Source organism: Tachypleus tridentatus, chromosome 12 (genome assembly GCF_004210375.1).
Source record: "Tachypleus tridentatus isolate NWPU-2018 chromosome 12, ASM421037v1, whole genome shotgun sequence".
Classification (NCBI taxonomy): domain Eukaryota; kingdom Metazoa; phylum Arthropoda; class Merostomata; order Xiphosura; family Limulidae; genus Tachypleus; species Tachypleus tridentatus.
The window spans coordinates 134,712,344-134,725,860 of NC_134836.1; the positions used below are offsets into that span (position 1 = coordinate 134,712,344).

General features: G+C 33.6%; 1 protein-coding gene and 1 long non-coding RNA gene across 2 annotated transcripts; one reads left to right on the forward strand and one right to left on the reverse strand.

The window, feature by feature from the left end:
- LOC143234761 (uncharacterized) lies at positions 1-5,579 on the forward strand. The gene is made up of 3 exons (XR_013018791.1): positions 1-78; positions 2,466-2,498; positions 5,163-5,579. It is a non-coding gene; the product is annotated as an uncharacterized LOC143234761 (long non-coding RNA).
- On the reverse strand, positions 217-12,590 carry LOC143234760 (transmembrane protein 70 homolog, mitochondrial). Its single transcript, XM_076472344.1, has 2 exons — positions 12,120-12,590; positions 217-1,496 (listed from the first exon to the last, which is right to left on the reverse strand). The coding sequence occupies exons 1-2, from the start codon at positions 12,405-12,407 to the stop codon at positions 903-905; spliced, it is 882 nt and encodes a 293-aa protein (XP_076328459.1). The 5' UTR covers positions 12,408-12,590; the 3' UTR covers positions 217-902.
- Positions 12,591-13,517: the final 927 nt, after the last annotated feature.

Genomic DNA, 13,517 nt, shown 5'->3' on the forward strand with positions numbered 1-13,517 from the left:
GTTGAAATGTTGTTCTCTCCTTATCAGTAAAAGTATGAATGCCAATAGCAGCCATTCTGAGATACATTTTTATTTCAAGTAGGTCTCTCATCATCAAAAATCTAAGTGAGCTTGTGCAGTTTATTTATACTTAACTAAGTTTTTATTGTAGATCAGTTATTTAAACCTTTATAGTTGAGATTTAACTTGAGATGATTTAGAATTAACTCAGTGTTATTTTTACAGTTTATTTTTCTACATTTATTCTTTATAAGATACATGATAAAACTATAGCTCTAATACCTTATCTATACATACAAAATTTTTAAATCTTAATGGTTTACAGATTGTAGTATTTATCTTAATGGTTCACAGACAGTAGTATTTTTATTTCTGTGACATTAATAAATATATATGGTAGTACTCTTTACCACTGAATTACATAAAACTTCCCTGTGCTTTACATACATGTATTCCTAGTATGTTCCTGTGACACTTTTCATCCAAGTTATGTAATAAACACTGAAGCATACACCTATCACACCTGCAGCTAGATTAATTATTTTAAAATTTCAATTCCTACCTTCTAACTGTTCATTAATGTTTGAGTCACCTGTTCCTTGAAAACTGTTAGACATTCAAGTACCATGAGTTATATGTTGTTACTACACTAATAAAAGCAAGTAGTAAGAGAGAAAGTCCTGTGATATGCAGTTTTTTCTAGGGCTTTTGTGAGTGACTGAAAATTAATGGATTTATTCCTAACTAGTGAAAATGTTATCCACTGTGGATTTTTATTTTATGGAGTTTTAGTAATGAAACGTACTGGGTAAAAATACTAATACCACCATTCTTTACAGGACAAAATACTAGTTTTATACAAAATCCAGTGGTTTATGAAGCTGTTAAAATAATCTCATTTTCTAGTTTGTCTTTTCTTTTTGCTTTGTATCTGATACATTGTCTTCTGTTAAATGTAAATTCAAGGGCTTGTCATACCCCATTAAATGTTTGAAGATCTGTGGGTTTTCAAAATATCGGGAGTCTACAAACAGAGGTACACCTTTTATAACAAAACTGGTAAAAATCCCAGGTAGATCGGGGACATGGACGTCTTCAGCTGTGAACAACAGCTGTTTCTTCCTGTTCAACAGAGTGAGAACTGTTGCCGTAAACATTTGAGTGCTTGGATCAAGACTTAGTTCCACAACGTAACTCTTTGTTATCCAATGGAGCAGAATAGGTGTAACAACAATAAAACAAGTAAAGAATGACCCTATTAGAAGACCAGCAAGTGGACTGAAAGACAAGTAACTTTGTAACAGGAATGGCTGCAGTACTGTTCCTAAAGCACTTGTGGAAATGGAGAAAAACTTTACCACTCTAATTTGTTTTGCCAGAGGTCCAATGTACACAGGTTGTACAACAGTGTTTTTTGTTGCACTGAGGTTCTTTCTTAAAAAATCAACAACTCCAGCACATGGATCTTGATGCCTCAGATGAACATAGTTCATTTTCTGAAATGACAATTAAAAATAAATAAATCATCTACACTGTGTTCTGAATAATATAATATATGAGACTATAGTTTAATTTTTTAGTCTACTGAGGAACAAAAAAATTCAACAGTGACCCAGTTAACTGAAGATATGTTTTCTTGTATGATTTCATTAATAAGGGTAACAAAACTTGTAGAGTTCTGGTTCAAATGTGTATCTTTTTCATTAAATATGGTTTGACTTTTACTTCTTCATATGTGACAAATAGAAGTATTTTATTAAAAACAATAACACATAATAGGTCCTATTTCTTTTCTAGTTTGTACACAGCTAAATCCATCTTGTAACTCATTTAAACCTTCTATAAAATAGTATCCAATAGACTCTCAAATAATTTAATAAGGAAACACAATAAATTTTATTGTCTTTTCAGGCATCCAGTTGGGCAAATTGTTAATTTCTCTTATCTAAAAACATTTCTCAATTAATCTATGATACTTCCAGAAAGCTTGGACTTTGTTCAAAAACCTTACTGTAGTGAAATTTACAAGAAATACATAAAGAACTAAAAACAAGTAATTAAAAACATCTTGAAATAGTAACAAAAGAAACTCATTAGAACAAGCTGTAGGTCTTGGTGCCATCTCAACTAATCTCATTTTTCTCTTGTGTAACTCATTAGGGCAAACTATACACCTCAATAATATGTCAACTTATGTCACGTATTTCACTTGTATAACTCATTAGAATAAGCTGTATGTCTTGGTGCTATGTCAACTGTGATCATATCTTTCTTTTCTATAAAACTCGTAAGGACAACCTGAAGGCCTCAATGGTATGTTAACTTATATCATTTATTTCACTTGTGTAACTTATTAGTACAAACAGCAGGCCTCAATGCTATGTCATGTATGTCACTTGTGTGACTCATTAAGACAAACTGTACTTCTTGGTGCTGTGTAAACTAATATAATATCTTTCTCTTAGGTAATTCATAAGGACAAGCTATAGGCCCCAATGGTATGTCAACTTTTGTCATGTATTTCCTTTGTGTAACTCATTAGGAGAAACTGTAGCCCTCAATTGTATATCAACTTATGTCATATCTTTTTCTTGTGCAACTTATTAGGACAAGCTATAGGTCTTGGTGCTATATCAACTTATGTCATATCTTTTTCTTGTGCAACTCATTAAAACAAGCTATGGGCCTCAATGGTATGCCAACTAATGTTATATGTATCTCTTGTGTAACTCCTTAGAACAAGCTGTAGGTCTTTGTACTATGTCAACTTATGTCATGTATTTCTCTTGCATAACTCAATAGTACAAGCTGTAGGTCTTGGTGCTATGTCAACTAATCTTATATCTTTCTCTTCTGTAACTCATTAGGAAAAACTAGAGGCCTAAATGTTATGTCATGTATTTCACTTGTGTAACTCATTAGGGCAAACTAGGTGTTGGTGCAATGTGAACTTGTCATGTATTTCGCTTGTGTAACTCATTAGGACAAAACACACACCTCAATGGTATGTCAACATCTGTCATGCATTTCCCTTGTGTAACTCATTAGGACAAAACATAGCCTCAATGGTTTGTCACCTTATATTATGTATTTCACTTGTGTAACTCATTAGGACAAGCTGTAGTTCTTAGTGTAATGTCATATCTTTCTCTTCTGTAACTCATCAGGAGGAACTGTAGACCTCAATGGTATGTCAACTTATGTATGTCACTTGTGTATCTCATTAGAGCAAACTGTAGGTTTGGTGCAATGTCAACTAATGTCATATCTTTCTCTTCTGTAACTCCTTAGGACAAACTAGGCCTCAATGCTATGTCTACATATGTCACATGTTTCACTTCTGTAACTCATTAGGACAAGCTATGGTGCTATGTGAATTTTCATATCTTTCTCTTGTGTAACTCATTAGGACAAGCTGTAGATCTTGGTGCTATGTCAACTAATGTCATATATATCTTTTGTGTTACTCATTAGAATAAGCTGTAGGCCTCAATGGTATGTCAACTTGCACTACATGGCCAAATGTATGTGGACACCCCTTCTAATTAGTGGGTTTGGCTATTTCTATCACACCTATTGCTAACAGGTGCATACAATGAAGCATACTGACCTGCAATCTCCAATGACAATCATTGGAAATAGAATGGGTCGTACTGAAGAGCTCAGTGGCTTTCAATGTGGCACTGTCATAGGATGCCACCTCTCTAACAAGTCAGTTCATCAAATTTCTGGCCTGCTAGAGCTGCTCCAATCAATTGTAAGTGCTGTTATTGTGAAGTGGAAATGTCTAGGAGCAGCAACAGCTCAGCCACAAAGCAGTAGGCCACACAAGGTCACAAACAATACAGTACTGTCAAGTGCTAAAGCATGTAAAAATTGTCTATCCACAGTTGCAACACTTACTACCAAGTTCCAAACTTCCTCTGGAAGCAATGTCAACACAAGAACTGTTTGTTGGGAGCTTTATGAAATGGGTTTCCATGGCCGAACAGCTGCACACAAGCGTAAGATCACCATGCACAATGCCAAGAGTTGGTTGGAGTGGTATAAAGCACATCGCCATTGGACTCTGGAGCAGTGGAAATGTGTTCTGTGGAGTGTTGAATCATGCTTCACTCTCTGGCAGTCTTATGGATGAATCTGGGTTAGGGTGATGCCACGAGAATGCTATCATCCTGATTGCACAGTGCAAACTATAAAGTTTTGTGGAAAAGGAATAATGGTATGGGGCTGTTTTTTTTGTGGTTTGGGCTAGGATCTTTAGTTCCAGTGAAAGGAAAACTTAATGCTACATCATACACTGATATTCTAGATAATTGTGTGCTTCCAACTTTGTGGCAACAATTTAAGGAAATACCTTTTTTGTTTCAGCATTAAAATGTCTCCATGCACAAAGCAAGATCCATAAAGACATGATTTCCCAAAATTGGTGTGGAAGAACTTGACTGGCCTGCATAGAACCCTGAATTCAACCCCATCAAACACCTTCAGGATTAATTGGCACGCTGACTGTGAGCCAGGCCTCCTCACCCGACATCAGTGCCCAACCTCACTAATGCTCTTGTGGCTGAATAGGAGTGAATCCCTGTAGCCATGTTCCAAATTTTGTGAAAAGCCTCCCCAGAAGAGTGGAGGCAGAGGGGGGAGAACCAACTCCATATTAATACCCATAGTTTTGGAATGAGATGTTCAACAAACACATATGGGTGTGATGGTCAGGTGTCTGCATACTTTTGGCCGTGTAGTGTGTTATGTATTTCAATTGTGTAATTCATTAGGACAAACTGTATGTCTTGGTACTATGTCAACTTATGTCATATCTTTCTCTTGTGCAACTCATTAGGATGAGCTGTCGGTCCTGGTGCTATAATGTGAAGAAAATAATAGATATATATTCAGGTTAGTATAACAAGTCAGCAAAAGTCCTGATTATTAGCTACATACAACAAACACTATTAATAACAATGCAAGTTTTTAATACATTTGTAGAAACAGAAATGTTCTACATACCTTATAAGAAACAAAAAAAACAAAGAAATTACATTTAGTTAAGAAAATTATTTTAATAACAATATTTGATGCTATTGGATGAAAGTTTTTGCAGTTCAAAAATTAAAATGGAAAAAATCAATAACATATAATTATTTTCATTTTTAATACAGCTCAAGGAGTCTCCATGTTTGTGATGATTATGTACTCATCTCATAGTATAACAAGTTGCTTAAATTAACCATTTCAAAATGTTCCAACACACTCTGTAACAATAAAACTGTATAAGACCAACAACTGGAAAACTGAGAAAAACTTGCAGAAATTATACCAGAAGAAGTAATCAAGTTTTACTTAGGTGTAACTTCTCTGTACAGTAAAGAAAATGAGCAGTTTGTATTTGACAGTTAAGTTCAATTAAAGCATTATATGAGGATGTGACAAACATTTTTGCAGCATAATCACTGAGAAGAAAATTTCAAGAACTTCATGAGATAACAAAGCAAGCATGTCATTCACAATGATGAGAAACCCACTTGAAGTAAAAATGTATGAAAAATACAGCTGGTATGGGTATTAAAACTTTGATTAAAATAAAGCACAGAACAATGTTTTGAACTTCTTAGGTCATCTTAATAGGACAAAATGCAGGCTTTTTGTTAACCTAAAAATGATCTAAAAAGGTCAAAACATTATACTGTACTTCCTTTTAATTAAATGTTTAATACTCATGCTAGTTGTCTTTAGAGTACATAAGCATGGCATAGCCTAAAGTAAGTATTAGGCTAATAATAACAAAACTGTATGAACAAGTCTGGTGTAGTGCAGTCAGAAAGATCTTAACTTTACACTCCTTTATTCTAGACTAATAACAACAGAAATGTTGATAACCTAATAACAGAATTCTTACAAACATTTATTTGATATTTTACAAGTAAAACATACAATGGATGATATCAGTTAGAAGTGTTGTTTATTTAGTAGATGATATCATCCATTGTATGTTTTACTTGTAAAATATCAAATAAATGTTTGTAAGAATTCTGTTACTAGGTTATATGGTATATGGATGATATCAGTTAGAAGTGTTGTTTATTTATAGGATAAAATCAGTTAAAAGTGTTGTTAATTTAGTAGATGATATCAGAAGTGTTGTTAATTTAGTGGATGATATCAGTTAGAAGCGTTGTAAATTTAGTGGATGATATCAGTTAGAAGCGTTGTAAATTTAGTGGATGATATCAGTTAGAAGCGTTGTAAATTTAGTGGATGATATCAGTTAGAAGCGTTGTAAATTTAGTGGATGATATCAGTTAGAAGCGTTGTAAATTTAGTGGATGATATCAGTTAGAAGCGTTGTAAATTTAGTGGATGATATCAGTTAGAAGCGTTGTAAATTTAGTGGATGATATCAGTTAGAAGCGTTGTAAATTTAGTGGATGATATCAGTTAGAAGCGTTGTAAATTTAGTGGATGATATCAGTTAGAAGCGTTGTAAATTTAGTGGATGATATCAGTTAGAAGCGTTGTAAATTTAGTGGATGATATCAGTTAGAAGCGTTGTAAATTTAGTGGATGATATCAGTTAGAAGCGTTGTAAATTTAGTGGATGATATCAGTTAGAAGCGTTGTAAGTTTAGTGGATGATATCAGTTAGAAGCGTTGTAAGTTTAGTGGATGATATCAGTTAGAAGCGTTGTAAGTTTAATGGATGATATCAGTTAGAAGCGTTGAAAGTTTAGTGGATGATATCAGTTAGAAGCGTTGTAAATTTAGTGGATGATATCAGTTAGAAGCGTTGTAAATTTAGTGGATGATATCAGTTAGAAGCGTTGTAAATTTAGTGGATGATATCAGTTAGAAGCGTTGTAAATTTAGTGGATGATATCGGTTAGAAGCGTTGTAAATTTAGTGGATGATTAGTGGAAGCGTTGTAAATTTAGTGGATGATATCGGTTAGAAGCGTTGTAAATTTAGTGGATGATACTCGGTTAGAAGCGTTGTAAATTTAGTGGATGAAATTTAGTGGATGATATCAGTTAGAAGCGTTGTAAATTTAGTGGATGATATCAGTTAGAAGCGTTGTAAAATTTAGTGGATGATATCAGTTAGAAGCGTTGTAAATTTAGTGGATGATATCAGTTAGAAGCGTTGTAAATTTAGTGGATGATATCAGTTAAAGCGTTGTAAATTTAGTGGATGATATATCAGTTAGAAGCGTTGTAAATTTAGTGGATGATATGTTGAAGCGTTGTAAATTTAGTGGATGATATCAGTTAGAAGCGTTGTAAATTTAGTGGATGATATCAGTTAGAAGCGTTGTAAATTTAGTGGATGATATCAGTTAGAAGCGTTGTAAATTTAGTGGATGATATCAGTTAGAAGCGTTGTAAATTTAGTGGATGATATCAGTTAGAAGCGTTGTAAATTTAGTGGATGATATCGGTTAGAAGCGTTGTAATTTAGTGGATGATATCGGTTAGAAGCGTTGTAAATTTAGTGGATGATATCGGTTAGAAGCGTTGTAAATTTAGTGGATGATATCAGTTAGAAGCGTTTAAGCGTTGTTAGAAAATTTAGTGGATGATATCAGTTAAAGCGTTGTAAATTTAGTGGATGATATCAGTTAGAAGCGTTGTAAATTTAGTGGAGGATAATCGGTTCAGTTAGAAGCGTTGTAAATTTAGTGGATGATATCGGTTAGAAGCGTTGTAAATTTAGTGGATGATATCAGTTAGAAGCGTTGTAAATTTAGTGGATGATATCAGTTAGAAGCGTTGTAAATTTAGTGGATGATATCAGTTAGAAGCGTTGTAAATTTAGTGGATGATATCAGTTAGAAGCGTTGTAAGTTTAGTGGATGATATCAGTTAGAAGCGTTGTAAATTTAGTGGATGATATCAGTTAGAAGCGTTGTTAATTTAGTGGATGATATCAGTTAGAAGCGTTGTTAATTTAATGGATGATATCAGTTATAAGTGTTGTTAATTTAATGGATGATATCAGTTATAAGTGTTGTTAATTTAATGGATGATATCAGTTATAAGTGTTGTTAATTTAATGGATGATATCAGTTATAAGTGTTGTTAATTTAATGGATGATATCAGTTATAAGTGTTGTTAATTTAATGGATGATATCAGTCATAAGTGTTGTTAATTTAATGGATGATATCAGTTATAAGTGTTGTTAATTTAATGGATGATATCAGAAGTGTTGTTAATTTAATGGATGATATCAGAAGTGTTGCTAATTTAGTGGAAGATATCAAGTAGAAGTGTTGTTAATTTAATGGATGATATCAGATAGAAGTGTTGTTAATTTAGTATATGATATCAGAAGTGTTACTAATTTAGTGGATGATATCAAGTAGAAGTGTTGTTAATTTATTGCTGTTTTTCATCACGTCAATATTTGTGATTGTTTTGTTTTTCCTAATCTTTTATGCCAGTTACATTTCTAAAGTTGTTTCAACATAATATTATTGAATAACAAGTTCCTTCTAATCTGGATGTGTGGTTTATAAAAGTCTAGAACAGTAATTTTTTAGAATGATTGGCTTCATTTGTGGAAGTTTAAATAAAAACTAATGAATTATGGTGTTAATATTTTAATCATTTTTAGTGTGCCATAAAGGATATTTTAACACTCCTACGAAAAGACGTTTCTAGTCCTGATTTCTCCAAGCCCGTTCCCCTGGCTGTGGTTTCGCTAGATAGTAGATAGGGACAGTGGGAATCTCGTTAATCCATTCATTAATGGATTTAAATGGCAATTTCATTTAAATACAAAATTATTAGCCTAATATTAATAACCTTTCAAGTTGCTCTGGGGCCTATTAGGCCCCACTTTTCGTAGGAGTGTTAAACAGAAGTTGGAGAATTACAATGGTCAATAATTTATCACACACAGTCAAAGGGCTGATTATCAATTCCTCTGTATAAAAACTGAACATTTACAAACAACAACTGAAAAGAACTAACCCTAATATCTTGTACCTGCTGGAATATTCAAGAATGAAAATTTTATAGTAAGATTTCAAACCTAATAGTCTGTTTTAACTTTACTAATGAAGTGATACCAATAAAAGAAACCATTTTTTGATAATTCAAGGTTTATTACACTGTTATTTATTCATTTTTTGTATAGACAACTAGTAATTCTGATCTGGGCTAAACACTGGTAAGAAAGGAAAAGTACAATTCTTTAAAAATTAAATATATTTTATGTCTGACATTCTTTACAAGTAAAAAAAAAATCATTTTTGGTCTTTTAAGGTTCATTAGAATTCCATGTCAGAGCATTAGGAACCTACTTACAACTGTTTTTACACTAACATTTACACACCTGACACCAACGTACAACTGTTTTTACACCAACATTTACACACCTGACACCAACGTACAACTGTTTTTACACCAACATTTACACACCTGACACCAACGCATTAACTGTTTTACACCAACATTTACACACCTGACACCAACGCATAACTGTTTTACACCAACATTTACACACCTGACACCAACGCATAACTGTTTTACACCAACATTTACACACCTGACACCAACGTTATAACTGTTTTACACCAACATTTACACACCTGACACCAACGTTAAACTGTTTTACACCAACATTTACACACCTGACACCAACGCATAACTGTTTTACACCAACGTTTACACACCTGACACCAACGTACAACTGTTTTTACACCAACATTTACACACCTGACACCAACGTACAACTGTTTTTACACCAACATTTACACACCTGACACCAACGTACAACTGTTTTTACACCAACATTTACACACCTGACACCAACGTACAACTGTTTTTACACCAACATTTACACACCTGACACCAACGTACAACTGTTTTTACACCAACATTTACACACCTGACACCAACGTTACAACTGTTTTACACCAACATTTACACACCTGACACCAACGTTATAACTGTTTTACACCAACGTTTACACACCTGACACCAACGCATAACTGTTTTACACCAACATTTACACACCTGACACCAACGTATAAACTGTTTTACACCAACGTTTACACACCTGGACACCAACGTATAAACTGTTTTACACCAACATTTACACACCTGACACCAACGTACAACTGTTTTTACACCAACATTTACACACCTGACACCAACGTACAACTGTTTTTACACCAACATTTACACACCTGACACCAACGTACAACTGTTTTTACACCAACGTTTACACACCTGGACACCAACGTTATAACTGTTTTACACCAACATTTACACACCTGACACCAACGTACAACTGTTTTTACACCAACATTTACACACCTGACACCAACGTACAACTGTTTTTACACCAACATTTACACACCTGACACCAACGTACAACTGTTTTTACACCAACATTTACACACCTGACACCAACGTTACAACTGTTTTTACACTAACCTGTATACACCTGACACCAACGTTAACTGTTTTACACTAACCTGTATACACCTGACACCAACGTTATAACTGTTTTACACCAACATTTACACACCTGACACCAACGCATATAACTGTTTTACACCAACGTTTACACACCTGACACCAACGTTATAACTGTTTTACACCAACATTTACACACCTGACACCAACGCTAACTGTTTTTACACCAACATTTACACACCTGACACCAACGTACAACTGTTTTTACACCAACATTTACACACCTGACACCAACGTACAACTGTTTTTACACTAACATTTACACACCTGACACCAACGTACAACTGTTTTTACACTGACCTGTATACATCTGACACCAACGTACAACTGTTTTTACACTAACCTGTATACATCTGACACCAACGTACAACTGTTTTTACACTAACCTGTATACACCTGACACCAACGTACAACTGTTTTTACACTAACATTTACACACCTGACACCAACGTACAACTGTTTTTATACTAACCTGTATACACCTAAAGCCAACATACAACTGTTTTTATACTAACCTGTATACACCTAAAGCCAACGTACAACTGTTTTTATACTAACCTGTATACACTTAAAACCAATGTACAACTGTTTTTCTACAAACACGTATACATCTGAAACCAATGTACAACTGTTTGTATACTAACTTGTTTTTGCTTTATTTCAGAAATTCACATCAGGTGTATCTGGCATGAGTAGTCTTCATACTCAATCAGTACAAGTCACCACTAGCACTGATGAGTATCCAATACTGTTACCAACAAAACATATGGCCAGTTAATGTTTCATTTCAAGTGTTGTTTGTAACGCATTATTTGGCTATACCAATTTTGACAATAAGAACCAAACCTTTATTACTCTATAATTACCTGTCTTCTATAATTTCACTTTTCTGGTTGTTGTTTATTGTTTTCACTTTTTGACAATGATATCCTGCCATAAAGGATAGCTTCTTATTTCAGTGTATAAACTATTATACACTTACATTGTCATGTGTAATGTGAGGATTGCTTTGATATTTTTGGTACAAACAGTCAATAAAGAGCCAAAATATTCTTTGACTGGATATTTTGTATGTGGACAACTTTCTATTCAATTTCTGGAAAGTGTCATATTAGCAAATAAGTGAAATAAGTAATGGGCTGTACAGCTGGCACAAAAGTATGCAATTAAATAGCAAGGCTGTAGAATGTGACAGTTGTTCAAAAGTGGTGTGATATCAAAAGTGGAATTTAATATCCAAGAAACAGTATGAATAAGTCACAAAATGTAGTTTTTAAATTCACGAGACACTGTGGAAAAAAAATGTTTCTTATCTGACTGAAACATCTCTACTATATTTATATATTGCAAAACAATTGCACATTGGTTCCAAATGTATACAAGTTAGCATATACAAATTAATAAACAGATTCTACTCTTAAAAACAATTATGTGTTGATTCTTCATATCCCAGTTTGGTGTTTCACACTTTTTGCTGTTTTACACACCCATCTTCAGATTTTTTCATTATAAAAAAAATGAAAAACTTCATGAATCTATATTTTCTGTTTCTGTTGTAAGAAATATTTCTCTTCGTTTTCAATGTTTAGTTTTTGTGGAATCACATTTTGTTAGTAGTAATAGTAAAAGAACTTACAAGAGACAATGCCTTACGACTTTTATCCGATCCATTAGTCATGGACTGATGATATTCGTTGATAGTTCCACCAATATGTGCAGAGTAATACCTTGGCAACAGATGATCATGTTTGAAATTAGTAACAATAGGCGAGCTTTGAATGTACGATAGATATTGACGATAAGTAAACTTGGACTTGAGCATTATAGACTTAGGCCTATTAAGATGCCTCTCGCCAACAGAAAACCTAATACGATTCAGCAACATACGACTTTCGAGAAGTCTGTTTCGATACAAAGTTAGCATATTATCCACTAATACTTCTAAAAATATGCGGTTCTGTGAATTATATTAATCAATACTATAGGCTACACACAGATCTAAATCTAAAATAGTTACTATTACTAGGCCTAATAAATGTATGAATAATAAATCTATAAACAGGACACCGATGCCACATCGCTACCTGACGTCTCAATAAGAAACTAAACCGCTGCCGAGTAAATACAGATGTTTTAGTGGACCATGAAATAATTTATACTTAATGTAATTCTAAGGTGCTATGAAATAATTTCATGATTATGCTGAATATCCCTTGTACCAATCCACTTACTTACGTGGTTGCATGTATGCAGATGTGTTCAGAAATAACTGCACATTCCAAATGAAAGCGTTTTGACCCTTTCGGTTTACCCCGCTGTTCCTTTGCTGTGACTGGAGAAACAATTCTATCTGAAAATGTAACAAATTTCATTTTACGAAAATATGTCAGAAAGTATATACAAGGACACTAGATCTCGTTTTATCTTTAATAGCTGTATAAACACGACGAATATTACTTAACATATTAAATCATTCTAAACAATTCCAGTGAAAGCTACATTTTTTATATATTAGAAGCTGCGTTGTTTGTTTGAGCGTTTGTCTGTCTCCTGTTTACAGTGGCTGCTTCTTGCGCTACGATTGAAAAGCTGTTCACGCAGCAAGTCTTAAGATTCACTTTTGAAATGACATGATAGTAGACATAAATCGTGTTGTCAAGTTTTATTTGACAAGCAGGATATTCTACACTAAATGTTTAGGAATTAATCATACTGTCATCCACATCGCAAACTCTGGCGTACCGTAAATAATAAAAATGAGATTTACTGTATGGTATTGTCGAATGATTCTTAGCATGACTCAAGTGCTCAACAGTTACTTTTCGTGGAGGCAGAATAAATAGCTCAAAGCTTTGGCTTTGAGTGAAACCAGTAATAGAGCACAACCTTTATAAAATCTATGTAATAATTTAAACTGATAGATTAACTTAATTTTTCCTACCACGGGTACGTTTACTTGTAGTTTATATAAAAGTAGTAAGATTTTCTACTGCATTAATCAGTACAATTTTTAAAGTCATATAATCACTAGCCT

Coding starts and splice junctions, on each gene's coding strand:
- LOC143234760 (XM_076472344.1), bottom strand. CDS start 12,407: ATGCTAACTTTGTATCGAAACAGACTTCTCGAAAGTCGTATGTTGCTG. Junction 1,497..12,119: donor GTCGTAAGGCATTGTCTCTT/GTAAGTTCTTTT, acceptor TTGTCATTTCAG/AAAATGAACTATGTTCATCT.